The 22,695-nt window shown below is 42.0% G+C and overlaps 1 protein-coding gene across 1 annotated transcript in view; it reads right to left on the minus strand.

Moving 5' to 3' along the window:
* Positions 1-22,695, minus strand: part of IQCH (IQ motif containing H) — a 73,155-nt gene that overhangs the window by 19,149 nt on the left and 31,311 nt on the right. Inside the window, exons 13-16 of the mRNA XM_064456041.1 lie at positions 18,776-19,048; positions 16,645-16,836; positions 4,964-5,084; positions 2,917-3,203 (exon numbers count right to left, since the gene is read on the minus strand). Of these exons, the coding sequence (XP_064312111.1) occupies positions 2,917-3,203; positions 4,964-5,084; positions 16,645-16,836; positions 18,776-19,048 (873 nt within the window). The remainder of the gene's footprint in view (positions 1-2,916; positions 3,204-4,963; positions 5,085-16,644; positions 16,837-18,775; positions 19,049-22,695) is intronic.

The raw sequence follows: 22,695 nt of genomic DNA on the forward strand, positions 1-22,695 counted from the left end.
GGCTTATCCGCAGTTCTAATTACAATGCCTGGGTAAATACGTTTCGGGAGTCAAATGTAACTGTGATCTGTATTTCAAAGCTAACATTATCCCAATTCTCTGGTTTACCACAGTCACCCTACAGTGGTATCAGTTACCAAAGGCCTGATTTTAAGCCTCCTCTAAGCTTAAAATGGAATATAATTATCATAGCGCTGCCAAAGAGCTGGCGTTTGCCAATAGATACCTTATGCTGACTCTTTGGCTTTAAACACAATACAAAACACTTTTAAACAGCAAGGGTCCTAATTGAACACTATAGAAGAAAACAACGTCCAAAGAGCAAGAACCAAGGAGACGCATTGGAAACACAAGAAATAATTGAGACTTGATGCTCAGATCTTGAATCAGCGTCTGTATCCATACGCTAATTTGGAATTTGTACGGTTGTACCCAGTAAGCTCAACAATACCATCCATCACAAACAATAAGGATTTTATGTTCTTTAAAAATTACCTGATTTTCTTTAGACTTCAAACACAGGGCCACTACCAGAACACTGAACGCTTAAGTCTCTTCACCCAGATTTTACTTCCTTTTGTTGTAGTCTGGCATCATGCTTTAGCTTTGTACCCCTGTCGTAATATTCATTCCTACTGGCCAATATCAACCAAATTTGGAAGAAGGTAAAATCGTCAGAGATATTAAACTCCCATGAGATTCCTAAAATAAGGAAGTGGATAGAGAAAAGGGACCTTACAACAGGAACGGCTGCAGGGTGAGTTCCGCTGGAGAACACGGCGGAACTTAACTTCAATCTTTAATCTATGGGAAGCCTGGCTTTGCTGTTTTTAAGCTCATGAGAGCGTTTTTCTTTTTAAGCAGAATAGGGTATTCAATAATGCCCTTCATTGTTTTTTACAGTGTCCGACTGGTGAAAGAATTTAGCAGATTACATTGTGACAAAGAAAACTGACCTTACAGATAAAACAAATGCCAGGCTCCTCTAGCAGAGGAACGAGCAAGATTAACATTTTGTTACAAACTCTGACCAAGGCTGATCATCAACATTCATGTCAGAGATTAAATTGCTTCTTTAAATCCATGCTCTTACCTATTTGTTCCTTGGCACCGAAAGCAGTGCGTGTTGGGACAACATCCTCCATCGCTTACAAGATCAGAAAGATGAGTTAGGCCTTATAAGGGACAGTGGCCACCCCTCCTCTGCTCCCCTGCCATCCTCGTAGGGAACAGCCGTTCTGGAGCCAATACCCTTCTGCCCTCCCGATTCGTTATATTACTTTTTATGTTGTCAGAAGTTCTGATACAGCTCACTATGAGGTTTTTGCTGATAGGCTTGTAAACTCTGGCAGGGAGGAGCAGGGTGGCTTGAGGGGTTCTGATTTTTACCTTTTGAAAAGGCCCCATTACTCACCTGCACAAAAGACTCTCCTGGGCAGGATTCCACGAGAAAGCCTTTATTTAGTCCCTCCCATTCTGCCCAGTTATGCCCAGTGTGAGCCACACTGTGCTCCAGCACTCCAGAACTACACGGGCTTCCCAGCAGCATTTTCCTTTCTACGTAATTCAAGGTGTTAACCTTGGAACATCATTCTTTAAAATGCTGTATTCTTCAGTCTAGGCTCCCCAAAAGGCCGCCCATCTCCTCCCACATTAGTGCAACCTGTGCCTGCAGTTAATGTGCCCACAGGAGGATGTTTTCAGGACTGGAGGAAGGATGACACGCTGCCAGACGCTAGGGTAAAGCTGAGTTTCGCGGTGAGTCACACAGTCCCTGGATCTGCTGATCTTCTGCTAAAGTATTCCCAAATGCTCTAAAGCGAACAGCCTAACTGTGCGCACGTTGGCGCCGCGGCAGAAAGCGGCGCGTGGCCTCAGGCTGTGGGATGGGAGCGGGAATGGTGCCTCGCGCTGCTCTGCCCTCACGTGCTACTTTTGGCAGCAGGCATGCAGGACGCCCCAGAGCTTTGATAGACCAAAAGGGCCCTGAGAAAAACACTCAGGAGCCGATGCAGCCGCATGGAAGACTCGTTAGGACAGGGATCTACAGAGGGAATTCCACAGGAACCTTTATGCTAGAGATAAACAGCTTAAGCTATTGCAAGAGCACATTTTAAGAAGTTACTGCCCCTCGGGTGAGATGGTGGAGGTGGATTGCGTTCACTGCCGCCAGGCCCTACACCTGGGAAGCAGCGCGGGTTCACTTCAGTCCCGCAACAATATCGCTACCCACGCGCACTGTCATATGACACACACTCAACTCAGTCTGTACTTGGCTCCTGGGGGATGATTTTTTATCCACTGAGAGATCACATCCATCTTTCCTGCAGTAAATTCTTCTCTCAGACCATGAGCCAAAGTGGTTTGAATGAGCATATTTTTCTTTTCCTTCACAACGAGCTGATATCCCGCAGCCAGCTGTTCCGTACCGGCTCAGAGACAGCAACTGCTGGCCCAGGGCTGTAACTTCCTGAGACATAACAACTGGACTGCTTCCCGTTACCTCTCTCTGCTTAGATTAGCCATTACCATATGCACCAAACTGTTCATCGCTACCATACTATTTGCTGTAAGAAATTGCCAATATCCCCTTCTTCCTTAGATTCACCTTCAAACCTCAGATCTGCATTCTTACAGACTCTAGGTTACTCAAAAGAGTACAATAACCCCTGTAACTATTACTACAGAGCAAAATACAAGAGATACAGAACACTGTGAAACTAAAATAATCACCTTAGCCATAAGTCCACCATCTGTAATCACTAGCTTAATGCAGAATGCACTTATTTTAGGGAAAGAAGAGTCATTAGAAGAAATTAAAATATTATTTTCTTATCACTCAGCTTATCAAGTCGGAAAGCAGGCATTTCTTGATCTCAGGGGGACAGTAGGAAGTATCTAATCTGCCCCACTCACCTGCCGCTCCATCGTTTGTGGATGGGTGAAAGTCACAAAATCAACGGAGAAGTAGCCAAGCACTCCTTTAGATTTACACGTTTCTCCAATTTTTAAGCAGAGCGAATTAAGCACTGCTGGATCAACAGAACACTGTGGAATGGTAGTGCCAGATGATCGCAAAGGACCGTCAGCATGGAGCTGGTCTCCAGACGACACTATTTTTATCTTGCCCGTTGGCTCTATCAGCATATCCACCGTCAGGTTTGTGACATTTTCTGAGAGCGGGAAGGCTTCTATCACACCACCTAGTAAGAAACGAGTTAGCTGTTAGGCTAGTAATCAAATTCACATGTGATGCTCTTCAGAGTGCACAGAATGAAACAATCCAGCTCCTATTGTGCTCAGACATTGCAGGGAGGACTGCTACGGAGATACAGCAAGTAAATAAATGTAATGGGAGCAGCATAGCTACAGCCCATGAATCTCTCAGAAGAGAAAGAGGGTATCTCATCTTCTAGAGCACTGCACAGTTCAACGGTGGCTTTTGAGCTGCAGATGCTTTGGAAGCAGTTCCAAACTGGATATATCGTATATCTGACAGAAGAAATGTGCTCTTGGATCGTATGAATGAATGCTGGGCTGTCCTACAGCCCAGCTAAAGGCCAGGCCCAGAATAGCAGGTGAAACGCAAAGTTGGGACCTCGGGGGAGTGGGACCTCCTGCTGTGAGCTGATCTTGGAAATTCCCATCCAGACGATGGTCTGAGATAAGTAGTCTGCTTTTTGGTACTCATCCACGTGAGGAATTTGGTGTGTAGGCTTGTAGGTGGCAACTTCTAGCAAGGCTGTCCGTAGGTAAACCGCAAAGAAAACTGGCTGGCATTCTGGATTTGCCTTTTTACTGCATATAACGCCATAACTCATTTAGTGTAAACTAATATCTAATAAAATTTGGTACTATATATGTTAACTGGTATTATTTTTCAAAAAAATACTTTCAAAGCTTTGAATCATCCTTCTCTCTTCCACAGATAAAGAAATGCATGAAACATATATATCCATTTTATATAATACAAAACAACAGCAGGGCAGAATCACCGCAGAAATGTACCACCCAACCACAAACACCACCTCTTTTCCATCCGAAATCTGGCACGCAAGTACAGGATGCTAACGTGCCTGAGCAAAGCCCGCTCACAGATACACTGATCTGCAGTGATTAGACAAGGGTTTTATCTGCACTGCCTCTTACGGACAAACATGGGCTCACTTCGGAGCTCTGGGCCAGCTGGGTACTGGCCAGCTTCGATCCAAAGGTGCCGTGAGCGGGTTTAATGCAGGAAGCCCTGCTGAGGGCTCGGCACGATGCAAACACCACTATCCAGCTCTCAGATTGGAACTTGTTCCTATTCTTTTGGTTGGAGGGTGAGAAAGAGCACGGCAGAGGTCTAACGAGGAGTCTGTGCCAACGTGCCGTAAGGGACAATACGGCATTGCATTACGGATCCTCAGTGGCAACACCACCTGCCTGGAAGGCAAAAACTGGGGAGAAAGCTCAGCTCTTCTCCAAGCCAGCTAAAGGTTATGAGCACGCTTGACTTTACGCAACGTATGTATGTGGCATCCAGAGTTTACATACAGCTCCCTTCCTGCTCCTGTGGGAGGGAAAAGCAAGCCTCGCGGAGGTTTGCTCGCCAACACCCAACAAATATGAAATATTCTCACATTTACCTATGTGCAAACTCACACGCTAGCATGCCCTAAAGCCCTTTTGCCAACCGTGACAGCCTCCAGCAGAGTAACCCAGGATTAAGGAGTTGGTGCTTATTGGCTCAGAATCATGTGAGAAAGGTAATCCTCGATGAATATAGGTTAAATGCTTGGATAGGGCATATGAATGATAGAATAGTTGCCTATAATTCATTTGTAAATGAACATCTGAAGCATAATGGAGAAAGAAAAGCAGATAAATATTTAAATGGGCCCAAGACTAACAAGAATATGGCATACAATATAGTATAATTACTCCTTATAACACTTAACAGCGACTTTGCAGTCTTATTTACCTTGACTAAGAAATGTTTGGAGGAATTTTTCCCATGTAGGGAATCGTTTCTCATTGACTGGCTGTACGTGCTGTGCTAAAAGGCCCGGCAGCTCCTGGGAGATCTTCACCAAAGCTGGCTCCTGCAGAAACAAATTAAATAGAACCACAAGCAATTTTACTACAGAAATGAAAACTGCTTGTGGGGTGATTAAAAACCAGGCCTCCAACAGGCAAAAAAAAAAAAAAAATGTGGTTACTGTTTACCCACAGTCAGGAAGCCTTTTTTAATTTTTCTGCTTACTACTCTTCCCTCCTATCAAAAGCTGTCCTCCTCTGAAAGACAATCCCCCCCCCCCTTCAGTAGAGCATCTATTTCATTATAATTTATATCAATAATTTGATCTGGCAACTGAAAATGCTAAGCACTTGGTAACTGCTTCGGGATCAATACCAGCAGTCAATAACTTCTACGTTGTTTATATTTTGAAACCGAGCGTATTGAAATAGTCACATATGCCAGAAAAAACTGATTCGATGTTTAAGCCGTTATATCAGCCCAAACACCCTTTAGTTATTAAAGAAAAAAAAAAAAGAGGATTAATCAACCAAAAGCATTTCTAAAGCAGGAGATATCCTTTTACACTCTCCAATCTCTAACATAAATTCACTAGTGTATTTGTGCCTCTATCTTTGGTGGAATTTGACTAACCATACTGTAGGAGATAAACTAGCTTCCTCCTAGTTTCAAATTCTTTACTGTATTATCACACACACAAAACAACCCCATTAAATACAGACACTAACTGCATGGCTTTTACTGTTCAAAAATGTCCCAGAAGTACATAAGCATATAAAGTGCAAGGACCCTGACTCTATTGCTTCAGGCTCCTTTTCTTCCTGCTTCATAAGCATTTGCCTGCTTCCCCTGGGTCTCTTTGCTTCCGTTTTACGTCCTCTCTCTTCAGCATCCCGTGCTTCAGAAGATGACCAACTGTCCTCTGATCTTGGCAGTGTCCTAAGCCACAATCATATTATCTTGAGCTCTGAAGGACCATGATAAAACTGTATGGCTAACATAGAAGGAGGAGGGAATATATACATTTAATTTTTTTTCCAGACCAGTGGGTTTGAAGAGCTGGGCTTTGTCAAGAGGCACATGTGACATAACCAAAAATACAAATTCAAAATCAGCTTACTGCGAGTTATCTACCAGAAGGAGGAGGACGGGCCAATGACCGGGGCATCAACTTTGTGTGTAGGAGACCTGGATGTGTCTTGTTCCTGAATGCAGTCTGCCGGTGAGACTTTGGGAAGGTGACTTGCTGTCTGTGCCTCAGCTGTCCAGCCATGAAAGCGGGACGATTGCTGTCCTACCTCACATGGAACTGAGGAAAAAAAATGCCTTGAAAAATACTGAGGTGCTTAGGTAATGATGCTGCTCTGGGCTATGTGGGCTCCTATCACATGCACTAAGGAGAAAAGTATGTTGTTGACTTTAAACCTCTCAGAATAAGATTAAAAAATGCTTTTAGTCAATAGACTAAATACATCAATATACTAAGCACCGCAACCCTAACCTTATGGCAAAAACAAAGGACCGTGTAAAACGTGAGATCCACGTTCAGAATTTACCCAGATTCAGGTCTTCCACTGCTCGTTTCCTCACAACCCATAAGAGCAAGGAGGAATTTAGGTTTTTGATAGCTCAGCTGACTAAAACAACAGCGCAGTGAGCAAATATCAGTTGGCCTTGTCTTGGTTTGTATTTGCTTTGAAATATGGCTAAGACAAGGAGTGACAAGATCAGGTGGTTCCTTGCACAGTGAAAATAAACGCAGCTTCAGAGAGAATCTGAGCCGTGATGGATGTCATGGAGTCGCTGACCTACAAATCAGTTTGCACCTGTCAGTGCATCCAGCAATACCCCTGTCACACTGAGCCTCACCCCCGAGATCTAACGACTTCAGGTATTGCGTGAGTGAAACGGAAATATAAACCCAAACAAACAAAAGAAGAGCTGTGCAATGGCTGCCTGAAAGCTTTTGATAAATTACTGGGGGGAAAAAAACCCACAATAATCCCTGCTGGATGCGTAGAAGCATTCAAGAGTGCTGTGAGCAAGCTGGAATAAGTAAAAATTAATCTATGGGAATATAAACCGGGACACAATTTTCTATTGCAGCAGTTCCAAGGGATGTGAGGGCAGCCACGCCAGCTCCATGGAACAGTGCTGGGGATAGCTGTGTCGCTTTTCAGACAGAGTTGTTTTGGAGAACTACACACGGCTGTGAAAGCAAGCTCCCTAACTGGGTGCAAAATCAAGCAGAACCTCCAAACTTTGAAGTGTACCGAAGGGCACGCTTACCCGGCTCACAAGGGGAGGCTGCTGGTAAGACACAGCGGCTCCATTTACCTCATCTATACATTAGCAGCATCACACGCTGCCCTTCGCTGTCCATACGATGGACATTAGACACGCAAGGCTGTTGTGGTACTTCCTCGACAGACCCCGTGAAGCTTGCTTAAAATAAGGTCAAATAGAAGTCAAAGGGGACTTGGGCGCGGGCTGAACTCGGAACGTCTGTTAGGGCAACGTGGGAGCACAGTGCCTGGCTCGGGAGCATCTTGGAGTTCAAAGCACCCCCAGCGCTCACCAACTGGGGGGGATGCGGGCATCAAAACCAGTCGCCTCGCAGAAAGAAGATGGGGCTTTTAAAGAAATAACTGATTCAAGAAAATCTGAAAAATGTTCTTGCAAGATCAAACCCAACATAACAGTGCTTGTAACAAGCAATACCCAGATAATCAAGGTGTTCATGGAAGGGAATCAGGCAACCGCTTTTTAAGGATCAGCACCTGGAATTCTAGTTGAAGGTTTTTTGCGACTGTAAGCTCTAAAAAGGCAATAATCCTGATTATAGGGAGTTTTAGTAGGCAAATTCGAGCCTGGATCCAACATTCACTCATGAAGTCAAACCTTTTAAAAAGATCAGTGCTCGGTAGGCTAATTTCATTTAAATTGGACGGTATCTCCAGCAGAGCTTACCAATGCTTTATCTCTTGATGTGGCCCAAACCAATTCAGAAACATAGGCTCAATGGAAAAGAGGAGCATTTGTTCAAATCTTTCAGCTGATGTTTCTTAGTACCAGTAAAAAAGGAGCAGCCCACGTACCGTTTACGTCATATAGAAACCTTTAAATCTATCCAGATCTGTTTTGCACCTTTCTGTATCAATGAATAAGCATGAAGAAAATATATATACACCTTTTCCCCCTAGATATACAATAATTTCTCACCCTTCTGCTAGCTGAATGTTGAAAGGCTTTCTCAGAACGGCAGTCACAACAAAAAATTCAGACCAAATGTGGCATGTGTTGAAGGCACCGGCGGGAAACCTACTCGAGACAGATTGGTCAGCAAAGAAAAGCCTGTTGAGAATATAAGTAAATAAACAGAAAGAAGAAATAGCCTTAGAAATAGGAAGAAGGACCGGGGGAGACAAAGAGGCTGCAGAGAAGAATGCATGAGAAAGACCGAGGGCTTTTTAGCTAAAAATCAGATAGAAAGGAAATTATTTAGACCTTGCAAGCAAATAGAGTGAAGACAGTAACTCCGAATAAGTAAAGCTGACTGGGCCAGAGAAGAATGAAATCAGCAGACAGATCCTCAGCGATACAAACTGCCGCGTCTCTGCTGAAGTCAATGAAGCTACGGCAATTTATGCCACTTCCACGGCACTACGACGATTGATACCATTTGTACAGTTTATCCTTCATACTGCGAGCAGTGGAGCTCTGATAACTTATTCCGGCTGCCTTGACGTGAGTCGGCCCAGCCTAGCTTACGTTCTCAGCGACCCCAGCGAACACGGCAACATAGGAGGAGTCCAGTAGCTGCTGTCTGACTGTCCGAAGAACTTTCATTATCTCCTCTTTTGCAAACTAAACCGATTTGATGTTTTTTTTCTAATTCAGCCAGGGCCGTGCTGGCCAGCACAATCTACCGCACTTAAAACAATTTGAGAGGTTTATAAAAATTGGAACGTTTTTGGAAGCGATACGCTGAATACCCTTTTCTACTTAAAGTTTGCAACCTGATTTAAAGCCCAGGCGTTTCATTGTTAACTGCAAATTTCAAAATTAAAAAGTGCCAATTGTGCCTTCCACGAGCTGGAAAAGTATGTTCTGATAGAAGGTAACATCATGTAAAACAGCCGTCATTACCAAGAAACACAAATGTTTTCCGTATGTAAAATTGCTTTGTAAAATATTTGCTCCATCTGCTGAAAGTAGCAAAGACAATTTTCCCTGATAGCTAATGGCCCATTTCAGCTGTATGGCAAGCGATTCACCGTGGCTGCGACTTGCATTAAGTAGAATGTCGAAAACGGCGCACAGAATTCTCCACTTATGTAGTATTATCTACTCACTGCTTCCTGAGAGCCCGTCCCTCATTATCACGGCCTTCGCTTTGGATCAGCACACAGGACTAGGGTTGCTTTGACTCAAGAGGCTTTTTGTCAAACTGAGGCACATATGCTATGCTTCAATACAAAAGCACAAAACAGCCACTTTCCTTGACTACAAGAACAAGGAGGTTAGTTCTCTTTCAACTTTCCAGCACTTAAACTGCTGTTCCTTTTTTCACACCACATGGGGCCATGGTTTTCTCTTCTGGCTCATGCTGTCACTCCGCACGCTGAGGATTTCAATATATAAAGATCAAGCACTTCTTTTAATTCTAAATTCAACTACATAGACACACACAAGGGGGGGGAGGAAGGCAAAAAAACCCCACTGGCCTGGCCAAACCCCCCCTCCCAATTGCTTGTTTCATTGTGTACTTTGCTACTTACCATAACCCTATTGAAAAGCGCATGTTTCCATTGTGCCCTGAACTACTTCAACATCTGCTAACAGACCAATAAAAAATAAATAAACCAGGATTGTTTAGAAAGAGAGATCCTTTCTCTTTCCTCTGAACGCTCCTGCACTGGCAACGGCAACGTGCTGCGAGATCCCTTTGCGTAGATGTCGTCTTGGAAAACAATACACGCGGGGAAATCAAATATAAAAGCACTACAGCCTGTGCTACCAGGAATCAGACGGAAAGGGGATTTTGAGAGCTCTGCGAGCCTGTCAGACAATTCTGCGTCTTTATGCACAGCCTGTTAATTTGCGATTAGGACAATTTTATTCAATAGTTGGCTTTCTTACTCCAAAACAATACTCTGCGTGCATTGCTATTTTACACAGCAAAGCATGCCCTCTGCGAGGCTGCAGCCTTCGTTTTTCAAGGTTCCCCACATCTACCCTCAGAGCGGAGAAAACGTAACACGGTTGTCACGGTCTTCAGAAATATCTCTTTTAAAAAAAAAAAAACCAACCCCAAACGTGTTTATTTCAAAGGCAGCATTTGTAAGTTGAGGACATCGGGATGTTAATCCTCCTTACAAAATGAGATCAGTAATATTTGAGTCCGCCTTTTCTGTATTTTAATTAGATCTCTGCAAAGGCACAAACAATTCAGATGCCCTCAAATTAATAATATTTTCCTAATTAATTTATTTTTCTCTATTTCAATCTCTACAAATTTTCTTCACTTTTGTTCACTTGCCCTCCCTTCCTGGCTTATACCTCTAAGGTATAAGGTATAAGGATTCAGGTGAAAACGTGATTTCAGAAAGAGAAAAGGCATCATATCGATAATCCACAGTCACTTCCCTGGAATTTTATCTAAATTGCTGAGCTGTGGCGCTAAGGGAATTGTCAGACAAAACCTGCACTGCGCTTCACAAACAACACACAGTTAAACTTCTTCTATTCTTAGAGTTGCCTATGTGTTAATTTTTGGATTTTAGCAAAATAAACATTTTTAAAATAATCCAAGCAAGCGTTTTATTGGATGCGGGAACATTAACGGATTTCAGATTTCTTTAGTGCTCTTGCTTTATCCTCTCCTTCCACGCTGTTATTGCTACAAACTGGCACTTAAATTCAATTGATTCAAAATATTCTGGATCCATATGGCCTAAAACCCTGGAGCTGAAGTTCTGATATTGCCTCACTGCTGTTTTCTAGCATTTGCCTCTACTCCAGTCCCCAGATGGTGGAAGTAACATTTAAACCTCCTTTTCTCTGCCTTGTACAATAGACCTTGGCACCATTTCAACTGTTTACTCCGGTAATTAACAGCACTGATACCACAACAATTACAACTCCTACAATCTTAACACAATAATGCTATGAATTAGTGAGAGCTAATGGCTGGAAGGTATAGTGGTTCCAGACTGCGAGATCTGCGCATTTTTAGAATAAAATAAAAGGTACAAACAGCACGCTTGCGGTAGACAATGATTACCTAGTAATTAGTTTACACAAAGCTTCCTATTTAATGGCAAAACGCTGTAATTAACGCGTGACAGAAAATCAAAGGGTACTTTGTAAGCATATGAAAAATTAACACTGCAGGCCTATAGCTTTATGTACTGATTAGAAGCATATTAAATCAATAGGACATACAAACCAACAGCTTGCATATCTGATTATTGCGAGTCTTAGGAACGGATATCATGGCTTTAATTTAACCGAGGGATACAATTATCTTGCTTTATTTTCCTTAGGATTTAAGAATCACCTGAAACATCGCTATGGCAGCTACGCAGATATATTAATAAGCTGAATAAGGGCATTACAGTCTGTTTGCAGATACAGTCAATATTTAAACTATTTAGGATGTGTTGTTGACAAAGCACTGCCCATACTAGGAAACAACCTGCAACTGTATCACGTTATCAGTAATCAAGCTCTTCCTTAACTCTTTGGGTTCTTTCTCTTTTCCTATTAAACATCGATTGGGTTATAAGAATTTTTAAAAGCCTGTCAAAATGCTGTAAATGCATCTTCTGTGTATCTGTCAGTGTTTCTGGCCCTCTTCAGGCTGGAAAAAACCACCACACCTGCAGTTGCGAGTGCACGACGAGAGCAGCAGCAAAGACTATTCGCTTAAGAACGCCCTCGCTAGACTTTAGGTGTTACACTAAGACCAATTCAATTGCTTGCAATTTATCCCGGTTTCAGCAATATTTGTAGCGCGGCCCTAGAATAAAGCTGGTGGCGGTACAAAGGTGGTCGGGGTGGTGAGAATGAGAACGGGTAGCAGAAAGGAGAAAAGGGTTAGGAGGCTACAGTGTGTTCAAAGAGAGCCAGAAGCGACAGTGCGCTGGCAATGTCGCACTTCTAAAATCAGGTCTTTGACAGTGTTACGGTCGGTTTTGTTTTGACCTGTTTATAAACATATGACCTCTGCTCTGAATTCCTTCCTTCAGTAAAGAAGCAAGATGTGGTATGCAAGTTTCAGGCTTCTTATAGTGAATACAATTCACTCGACCAGTTAAAAATCTCACTGCTCTTCCTGATTTTCAGATAATCACGAAATTTATCTAATTACTAATTGCAGGACTTTCAAAAGTTGACCAAAAAAAAGGTCAAGGAACAGCCAGCATTTTGCAGCTTTTTATCTTGGCCTTAGAAATGGTAATTTTCCAATAGCAATCAATGCAAAAACCCAGCAACCGGTGTCTGAATGTTGCTTTGTGCAACTCAGACCAAAGTTGGATTTTCTGGATTTGTCACCCTTTGAAGAGAGTTTGATTTCCCTGTACACATCTCAGTGAATTAACCAAGATACAGTCTATAAGGAAAAGAAACAGTGACAAAATACTGTGACACAACTGGAGGCAGTAAGATTCAGACACTCACATTTAAAACACGAGGCTGCCCAAGCACGTTAAATAGCTTTCTTCTTCTACAACAGATATCTAATGGAGAGTTCTGAAACGGGTGTGTGACTATGGCCAATTATAACGGCTTATTAAGAGAATATTTGTTGCTCGTTTTCCTGTGTCTCGTTCTATTCTTGTATTTTCAGCTCTTTTCTACTTTACCCCCATATTTATTCCTTTTTTTTTTTTTTGGTCTTCAGCCTGACCTTTGTTATCTTTAGGATTGCTGATCGGTAAACTCACATCGCATTGCTGGTCCTCGCGGTTAAGAGTCGCAGTGAAGTAAAAGTTAATTCTAAAATTAATTTTGCTATTAATTTAATCTAGTGATTTAGATACTATGTATAGATATAATATATATAGTGTATATATATACACTATATATAGTGTGTGTATATATATATAGTATATAGTCTAGTTATACAAAAGGGCAGGACCTCTGCACACTCCTGTATTATTTTACGTAAAAGGGGGACTGTTAAAAGAACAAAAAGGCAGCTCTAAGAAAGGGGACACTATCCTTCCTCTAAAGGGGAAGGGGACTGCAAGCGTTGTGAGAGTTTCAGGTGGCAGTTTGAGTCCCGAGATTCGAGGTCAGAGACCAGGAGGCATCGCAGACTTTGACAGCCTGGTGCCTATTCAAAAACAAACAAAAGGCATTCTCTATATACTTTGTAGACCACTTCAGCTTGAATTCTGAGTGGGTATCTGAGCAGCTTCCTCCGAGGTCGAGAAAACGTGGCTGTGTAAGGTCTGCTTCGCCCCGAACCTTGTCTCTGACAGCAGTCACACAAGAGGATGCCCAGGAAAGTATGACAACAGAGAAAGCACATCCATTCCCCCAACACTCTCCCAGCCTCCAACAACTCGCAGCTCAGAATCCCTCGAAGCCAGAGGCTGCGTCAGCGATAACAGTTTTCTCTTCCATGAATTTATACAGTCTCCCAGCAAAGGTCCGTGTAAGTAGAGGTGAGATTTTCCAAAAACTGAACCGCTGACTTTCAACAGGAGTGAGACACCCAGCTTCTTAACACACTCTGGAATACCATACATTAATAAGTATGACGGATATCTTTCTCGAGCTATTCCAAACAGGCCCTTGTGCGATTGTCCTATTGTTTTTTCACTTACTCTAGTAGTAGAACCACATTTTTTGCTACACATGGACTAACTGAAGCTTGAATCGGTACAGAAAATAGGCTGGAAAATCATGATAGAATGGCATAAGGGCATTAAACCAGTTAAAAATCTGTGAATTTATCTGCTCCCTACAAGAGCCATTCACATTGCAAGTTACCATTAACCTGCTAAGGCGTCTCAGTACTTCCTGACGTTTTTGCACGTAACTGGGGCCAGATTCCGACAGCCTTTTCCACACTGGAGAACGTCACCACTAATGGCCTCACGATGGCCAAATGTGCACTTGTGGAGGCAGCAGTTCTCTTGATATCGAGTATCGTTAGAATCTGGGCCTCAGGATGAAATGTTTTATGTGCCGACAGACTTCAGCAGCGGACGGTAGGACGAAGGCTTACAGAGACATTCGGTGTAGTTTGTGAATTCTACCCTTTACGCAGTAGCAAAATAATTCTTTGGGTAACTCAGATGCTGCATTAAGTTAACAAGGTAAAATACGTCGATAACCCTGCCCTGCACTTTTGCTTGCCTGATATTATGTTTGAAATGAGGCATCTAAAATCAGTCTCATTTTTCGATGGAAGAGATTTTTACACAGTTCAAACTCACAAACTACATTATTTTTAATCTGTTGCCTACCACATACCAATGAGGAAAATCTGGGTATCGTGTCTTAAACTGCTATGCAAATGATGCTATTTGTAAGTATTAACATAATTTAGTGCTTACAGTCATATTCTCATTTCTAATAATTCTACCAGAATGGAGAGTCTCTTCACTGTACTCTTAGCCTGCAGGATAGTCTTTCATCAAGAAGCTGAATTTTTTAATAACCTGCCAGCATACGTTTTTGTATGTGGCAGCCTAAGATGATGACACAATGTCTTCATTATCAGAAGAAACAGGTCTACATACTGTAATAGGACATTAAAGCATGCCCGTGCTCATAAACTAATGCTTTGATGTTTAAATGTGTATCGTTACAATGGTATTCCTTAACAAAGGATGATTTTAATCCTCTGCTCTCAACGGTAATACTCAGTGGAGACTGCAATTCATTATATATAAAAAAGGTCTCCCGTTCTGCAGAAGAGAGCTAAACTCAGAAGGCAGAAAAATTTGAACACACATATTTGAACAAGACGTTCAAAATGGCAACAAGTTTCCCACTTTGCCAAAGCCCACTTTGAGACTGGCCTGGAGTTACGGAAGCTTTCCTGCTGCCTTTAGGAAGTTAGCTCCGATACGTTATTCTGTACGTATTTTCCAACTCCCAACAAACGCGCATGTTTAAGGGCTTTCAACGGGTTGATTCCTGGTGGCATCGAAGCTCAAGGTAAATGCGGTATAAAAGGGAAATCAAAGAAAGCCAGTTATTGCTGTGTCCTTTACGCAGAGTCACTCAGCCATGAAAGAAAGAAGGCGGCACAGAAACAGGAACGCTAACGCCAGCTAAATACCACTTATATAGGGAATTTATACCAGCAAAGACCTAGGCTTGCTCAGTCACGTCTTCTGCCCCACTGACTCAGACGGTGGGAGCGGGATCTGGGTATATTGTGAGCTTTATGTCCCACAGAGCTCAGTGGCCAGACGCCACCTCCACCGGGGTGGCTTGCCGGTGCTCGACTTCATCCCGCTCCACTTGCGCAGAGCAGGGGATCTTCGGCAGATTGGAGAAATTAGCCCTTCAGCTTTATACGATAAGCTCTATTTCATAACGTGGTACTATTTTGTAGTTGTCAAACGCAACAGAACTGTAATCAGCACAATTTGAAATTTTAATATACAATATAATTCAATCGAAGAAAAATTTCAAAACCGTTTTGATTGAATTAAAAAAATCAAAAGAGCTGTAATGAGTAGTTTATGTAAATTAAACAATTCTTTCTGGATACATTCCTTCTGGCTTTAAAACCATTACATTAGGAATGAATTTGGCACAATATGTAGAAATATCAAATGCTTATTGAAATTAACACATTTAAATACCAATGAATATTTAAACTACAAATAGTTCTCCGAATGCCAGAACTAATGAAGTCTGGTTTCATACAGATTTTTCTGTGGTTGAAATGTATAATCTCACAGCCTCGCTCAATCATGTGGATTCTTAGGAATCTACAGTGCACGAGTTCATGCCTTACTCTTTCCCTCAGTTAAGTATTTACAGGAATCTCTCTCCTTACCTAAACACCCACTGCAATAAAAGGTGCAGGAGTCTAATGATCTCTGAGCCCTCAAGTGTTGTCTCATACAGCTGCAAAGAGCTAACGGGTTTCAAAGTTATTAGTGAGGAAGAACGTCCAGAAAAAATAATCCTTAGGAAACCAGATTAAAAAGTCATCAGTTTGTACATGGTTTCAAATTGATTAGTTTTGTTCAACTATATTAGTCCAACACCTGGTTCCAATAATTCCCAGTTTCTATGTAGATATGAGGCTCTGCTGTGTAGATACTTTCATTGAAACATGTCCCCACTTTGGATAAAAGCCACCGTGTAAAATTTGCACATTATTGTGTATGAAGTGTTATGACACCCGCCTAGTCCAGGAGTTGGATGCCAGGCGTTCATCTATATTTTTGAATATTTAACTGGTTTATTTGAATTACTGTTACCTATTGCTTTCTACAAGCTGGTCTGGACTCTGTAACATCAACTCTTACCAAAGGCTTAACATGAAAGCTCAGGGAAAAGATTTACGGTGAGGAAGAACCCCAGCTGACTATTAAGAAGCCACGACAACAAGCAAGACACCCCGCTCCTTTGTCACTTACCTGTGCCCACTTCTCACTCCATATCTCTGGGCTGTATCTCCGGCGTTCCTGCTGAACCCAGTGGTAGCATTTCAAATGGGAAATAACGTCGCAATAGGCAGTGCCATTTCCTCCAGATTCATCGTTCGCTTTAAACAGCCAACGCCGCACTTCCATATTGTCAACGATGAGCTGGCTGAGAGCACTAATCATCTGGGAGCAACGACACAAAGATATTTTGCACTATGACAATATTGAATTGTTCCTCGATTCAGGCTTCCCGTTTTCAAATATTTGGACCTGAAGTTTATTTTCTAAATACGGTTTCTTTTTCTTAGAGATGCTCCTGTTGTTACAGTTATCTTGGATACGTAGCAAAAGCAACCTTGAACATTTTTTTTATGAAGAATCTACGGCCTTCATCTTCTACTTGAGTCCACTTAGGCAACTAAGCACCTTTGACGGTCAGCGCAGCCGTATTCTGCAGAGAAGTTTGCCTGTCCAGGTTCTTCTGTACGCTCGGGATCTTAGATTTTGGGTAATCAGCACTGCTCCATAAACGTTTGTGACAGGGAACAACATGGGATGGACTACGCTATTTGCAAAATCTGAGAAACAATCATGCCAGATTCTAACACCAGTCAAAACATCTGTGAAACTTTCCTGCTGGAGAGTACATTATATGGTTATAAATGTACCAGGCAGGCTTTATAAGAATGGTAATTATTTATTTGTGTATGTACACAGATTTAAATGGCTTTACAATGCCTTTTGCCCAGCTGGTGTAGGATGCAATTAGCTTCTCAGAAACTGCAAATGCCTTTGAACCTGGTAAAAGTATTACCAGATCTTGTTGCATTGGCTAGAGCCTTCTACATTCTTACACAGTAATTGTGGAGACTTTTTTCTTTTTATAATGTTGACCTAAAACGCAATTACATGTATGTTCCAGATGCTACTATTTGTGGCTTTTGAGAATCACATAAACGTGTTTCTCTTGGCGACTCCCCTACAGTAATGAAAAGGATCAATAATATTGTAAGGACCGTACCAATCACAAAGAATTACGTGCTATCTTTAAGTGAAAATTGAATTGCGCTTTAACATAGCATCACCTTGCTTTGATTATTTAACCTAAAATGTCACACAAGCGAACAGCAGAAGTAGAACTTCCTTAACACTGCAGTATGAATCAAGAGTATTAGCCACATAAATTATTTCTCAATAAATCAAGCAGCACTTTTTCAGATCACCGATCATATATTTATTTCATCTACTCTCTAGAGTTGCCATGTCTTTGTGTAGCTTAGATTGTCTTCACTGTTAAAGGTGATTAATACAAAGCAAAGCAATGTGAAAAGCCTCTCTCAGAGGAGGAAGACCCACAAACCACGGCACTGATTATTTTCCCTTATGAGCTGCAGCACCACCATAAAATAGTTTTTAAAAATCAGTACGGATCACGCTTGGACATACCACTGCAACTTGCAAAATCAGTTTATAGAATGAAATACTGCGGCACTAAATGCAAAATAAACCTGTGTAACCTGAACACTGAACAGAAAACTCTTGTGCCTTGTAATTTTAATAATTTAATAATAAATTATTCATAATTTAATGTTAAGTTTAGTAACATTTTTCCCTTTTTCTTACCAGTCGTGCTAACAAGATGGGTGAATTTAGTAATAATAAGCCGGATACAAGGTAAGACTTCAGTTGCAGATATGTTCCGTGAGCCTCGGTTTGGATAGGCTGACCTCCTAAGCAGAAGAAATTTTCCCTTCATCAAATCCTTAATTTTCCCAGAAATCCTTGTTCTATTTTCAGACATGGATAAAACTCCTATTAATCTCACTGAGGCCATGACTTCATCCATGGAGCAGCAACGCAAACTGTTTGATGTAACTGGACCAAACGCCCTCATATACTCTCAAGACAGACCACGAAGAAGACCAGAACAACTGTATTCCTTCCTGACTGGACACAAATTGCGTTTCATCGGTCAGACCGAGCCAAAAAAGAACCCAACGCCGTACACGATTTAATCGAACCCAGTTAGGGTCTAATCGGTACGGTCACGGCGATCGCGTAAAGTTTGCATCCGCTCCAGCGAAGCTGCCCGTCGGCACAGCCCAGACCACGTCCTGCTTACCTGGTCGCTGCTGTAGATGTCAGATTCTCCAGGAGGGGTTGGCACGCAAGCACTGGCAAAAATTCGTTTACTTCCAGACTTGGTACTATAGAGATGAGCCACTTCTGGCACTGAGCCTAATATAGGCACATTTAGCATGTCAGCCACTGCTAAATCATCTTTGTGGGGAACCCCTCCGATAATGTAGGCAACTCTGCTCTGGATAAGAATTTTTATTCTTTTGATTGTCTTGGGACTGTACTTCAGCTGAGTGGCTAGGCACATGCGATGCTCCTGTATAAAGATAACATTATTCTTGTTAAAAGGTGTTCTTTTCTATTCCATGAACCTAATTTATAATGTTGCACACGATAAATACATTATTAATAGCAGGCTGGGTTATGACCTATCCTGTAGCTTAGCAGTTTAAATTGATAAAAGCTGTTGGGGTGAGGCTCCATAATCGTGCACATCTTTAGTGTGTTGGAAATGGGCTCACTGGGAATAGAACTAATTACTACACATCTGTATTTATTTGATCCATGCGGAATTATCCTTCTGTCAGTCGGCAGAGAGGCTGGTGGCCTTTGGATAATAGTGATTCATCTCAGCAACACTTCTGGCATGGTTTAACTCTAAAGCTCCTAAAAATCAATACAAAAATGAAGAAAAACCCCTATAGCAGGGAATGTATTTCACCATACAGTTCAGCAGTATTTTAAGCGATTCTCCGAGAATAAAACACTTTGATTTACAAAAGCTTTCACTGATCACAGTAAATTACCGGGGATATACATTTCCATTACACAGTAGTTCTGATAGCTACTGCAAATGCAACTGCAGAGTACTCGAGGAGAGGGTAGTATTGTTGTTTTTTAAAAGTACAAGGGTTTCAACTTTTGGGCAGGAATTTTTCATTTTGTCTAAAAAAGAAGATCTATTGCTGAACAAGCTGTTTGTGACAGGTGCTACAGCCTCTAAATTTCAACTAAGAATATTAGTCACGGCAGGCGAAACCTCAAATATTTTGTACAGCGTATCCTACGCTCAGCCTGCAGATAACCCAATTATCTTTCCAAAGATATACCTAGAGGTGCACGGAGGTTGAGCCAGATAGGGGTGGACATCATGCAGAAATAGTACAAGAGACATCCACTGCAATAGATTGCTGTAAACAAGCCATGATTGTACCGAGAAGACAATCTTCTCCGCATTGAGATGTCATCTAATTTAAGCCCTAGTCAGGAAAGTATCTCTTTTCAGGAAATACTGGATTTGCTAGGGATTTCCAGGAGTGGAGAACCCAGAATATTTTCCTTCCAAGTCCTGGATGCCCCTTCACAGGGACTGAAGCAAAAATCCCCATTCCACTACTTGGATGGGGACGATGGTGGGTAAGGAGATGGGGGAGCCCTGGAAGCGGACAAAAGGAATCCCCTTTTATCAGCTTCTCAGTGCTTTCTCATACCAAACCCACAGCTCCAAAAAGCACCCAAGTCTCTCTGTAAAGGAGTCGGACATACCGCAAGGGGAGCAAGGATGTCAGAGAAATGAGATACTCTTCAAAGTTCTCATAGGAAAAAGGGGAGTCACAGAAGGGCAAAAAGAACAACAAACAAGTTTCTTGGAGTCTTTTTCCTTCCGTCAGTTTTAAAACTGACTCAATGTTCTGATTAATTTGTTTCCTTTCTCTGGAGCACTGGTATCAACGCAGGGACGCGGCCCGTTCTGCTGGTCTCGTGGCAGGGTTCTGCCATGTGGAGAACAGGATCAATTTCCAGCCCCGGTCACTTGCTCCCTGGGGCCACGAGTGGTGATGTAGGGACGAGATTTGCTTTGTGTTTCTCAATAATGGATTTTACAGTTAATTAAGGAGTGTAGGAAACAGGCTGTAAAATCTAGTTCATTCCTGCTTTGAAAGCGGTATAGCTGCCATGATATATAGTTGTGCGAGTGAAAGCAGGTAAAAGCAGGAGAATGGAGGAATCCTCAGAATTCCAGCGTGATACAGCACAGAATAGTGGTTAACCAAAAGGCTAGTTCTTGGTTCTCAAGCCTGTTGATTTATTTATTCTTTTTAAACTTCTCAGATCAGAGAAGCTGACCTCGGCATCAGCCTCAGCATGATGAGCAAAGCTACCGCTCTGCTGCTATGATGCTGCTGGCTGAGAACGAGGAGAGCGGTAACCTGTGCTAGAAGTGTTTCACCTCGCACCTGGATGCACTGAGTCACAAGAGCTCCTTCTAACAGCCAGCAACTGCCTCAGGACAACTGTCTGTGGACAACCCTTTCTCACCATCTCCCTCTGCCTCCCCTCTGCAGACGCCAACGAGCACAGGTCTACCTGCGTCTGGGTATCTGCCATCCAGTTCCATCAAAATAGCCAGAAAACCATCCGAGTCGGGTTTGTGCTCCTAGAATTGCTCAAAGGAGCCCGCTAAGGTGGCCTTTAAGCCACACTTTCATATATTAGGAATAAATTTAGATACATTTGGTACAACAAAAGCTTTTTATTAAACTACCCAGAAGAAAGATGCTTAAAAAGAACCTATAAAGCTGTAACCCTTACGCAGACAAAATGACAGCTAAATCCATGGTCGCTGAAGCTAACAGGTGACTAGGATCAGTTATGAGTACAGATTCTTCTCCACCCAAAAGATACATTTCTTGGACACATTAGCTAACTGAAGGTAAAGAACGCATGCTTAACAAAAACAAGGTAGTTGGAGGATTTTTGCATATAAGCAGGCGCACCACACCGGACAGCCAAGGGCGTACCTCACCCTGGTATCACGTAAAACCCGTGACTGCCGGTTCTTTCCGATGGCACTTGGCACTAACGCCCTTCTCAGCGTTCCACAAGTGGGTGAGCAGCGCAACGCATCACCACGGAAGAGCCACACAGCCCTTGTAACTAGAGTTAACTCTCTACATCAGAGCACATAAATGTTTCCCAGTAAATCAGAGCTGCAGAATAAATTTTCACAAAGCAATTTGCTCCTCTCTTTTTTTTTCCCCTAAAAAAACCAACTTTGGAATATTCCAATAGAAACTGGAAGAGCGAAGGCTATACACAAGAGATGCATACCTGAAAACCACCTGCTTTTACATCAAAACTACTTCAGGCAAATCGCCATGACTAAAATCGTCCATGAAAGACATTTTCTATTCCTGGACAGCCTGCCCGTGTTTACCAGCACATCTTTTATCCATAATATGATACGTTTTAGATGATTATTTTCAGTATGTTTTATGTAGAAGGCTTCTTAAAGCTACCTATATTTGGTAGTTAGTAGTGGAAAAATGACCCAGTATCCAGAGAAAAAACAGCTACAATTGTCAAAGTGAAATTTAAAAAGGAAAAATATATCACTGGTATTTATCAACAATTTACCATCCCGTAATTTTACTTTACAAGATGAAGGCCCAGCACAGGCAGCTGTGATTCTTGCACGTTTCCAGAATTTGGATAAAAGAACAATACTAAAGAAAAGCCAGTTCCTAAACACACAAATATCATCTTGCTGCCTTTCTTTGACTTCAGAGAATACAGAACACATTCATATCTACAGAATCCGTTGTAACTACGGCCAAAACGGGGGTCCCTCCCTATACAGCTGAAGAGCCAAGCGCTTTTCTCACCTAGTGTTTTCAGACTATCTCAACAGAAATGGATTCATACACATACACAGCACATACAGCACGCTGCTGTAGAACTACATTTGAAAACCAATGCATTTATGAAATATAAAAAGCTCCTTTGCCTTTTGAGGGCATCAGTTTCAATCAGTATATGCTATAATGAATACTTGTTCAACAAAATAACTGGAAGAGGGTTGTTAATATATATTGAAAAGAGGAGCAGGGCTTTAAGCATAGAGCCTAGAGATATAAAAGTTTCATAAAAATCTCAGCTGTGGACTTAATATTTATAATATAA

The sequence above is a fragment of the Phalacrocorax carbo genome, chromosome 7 (genome assembly GCF_963921805.1).
Source record: "Phalacrocorax carbo chromosome 7, bPhaCar2.1, whole genome shotgun sequence".
Taxonomy (NCBI): Eukaryota; Metazoa; Chordata; class Aves; order Suliformes; family Phalacrocoracidae; genus Phalacrocorax; species Phalacrocorax carbo.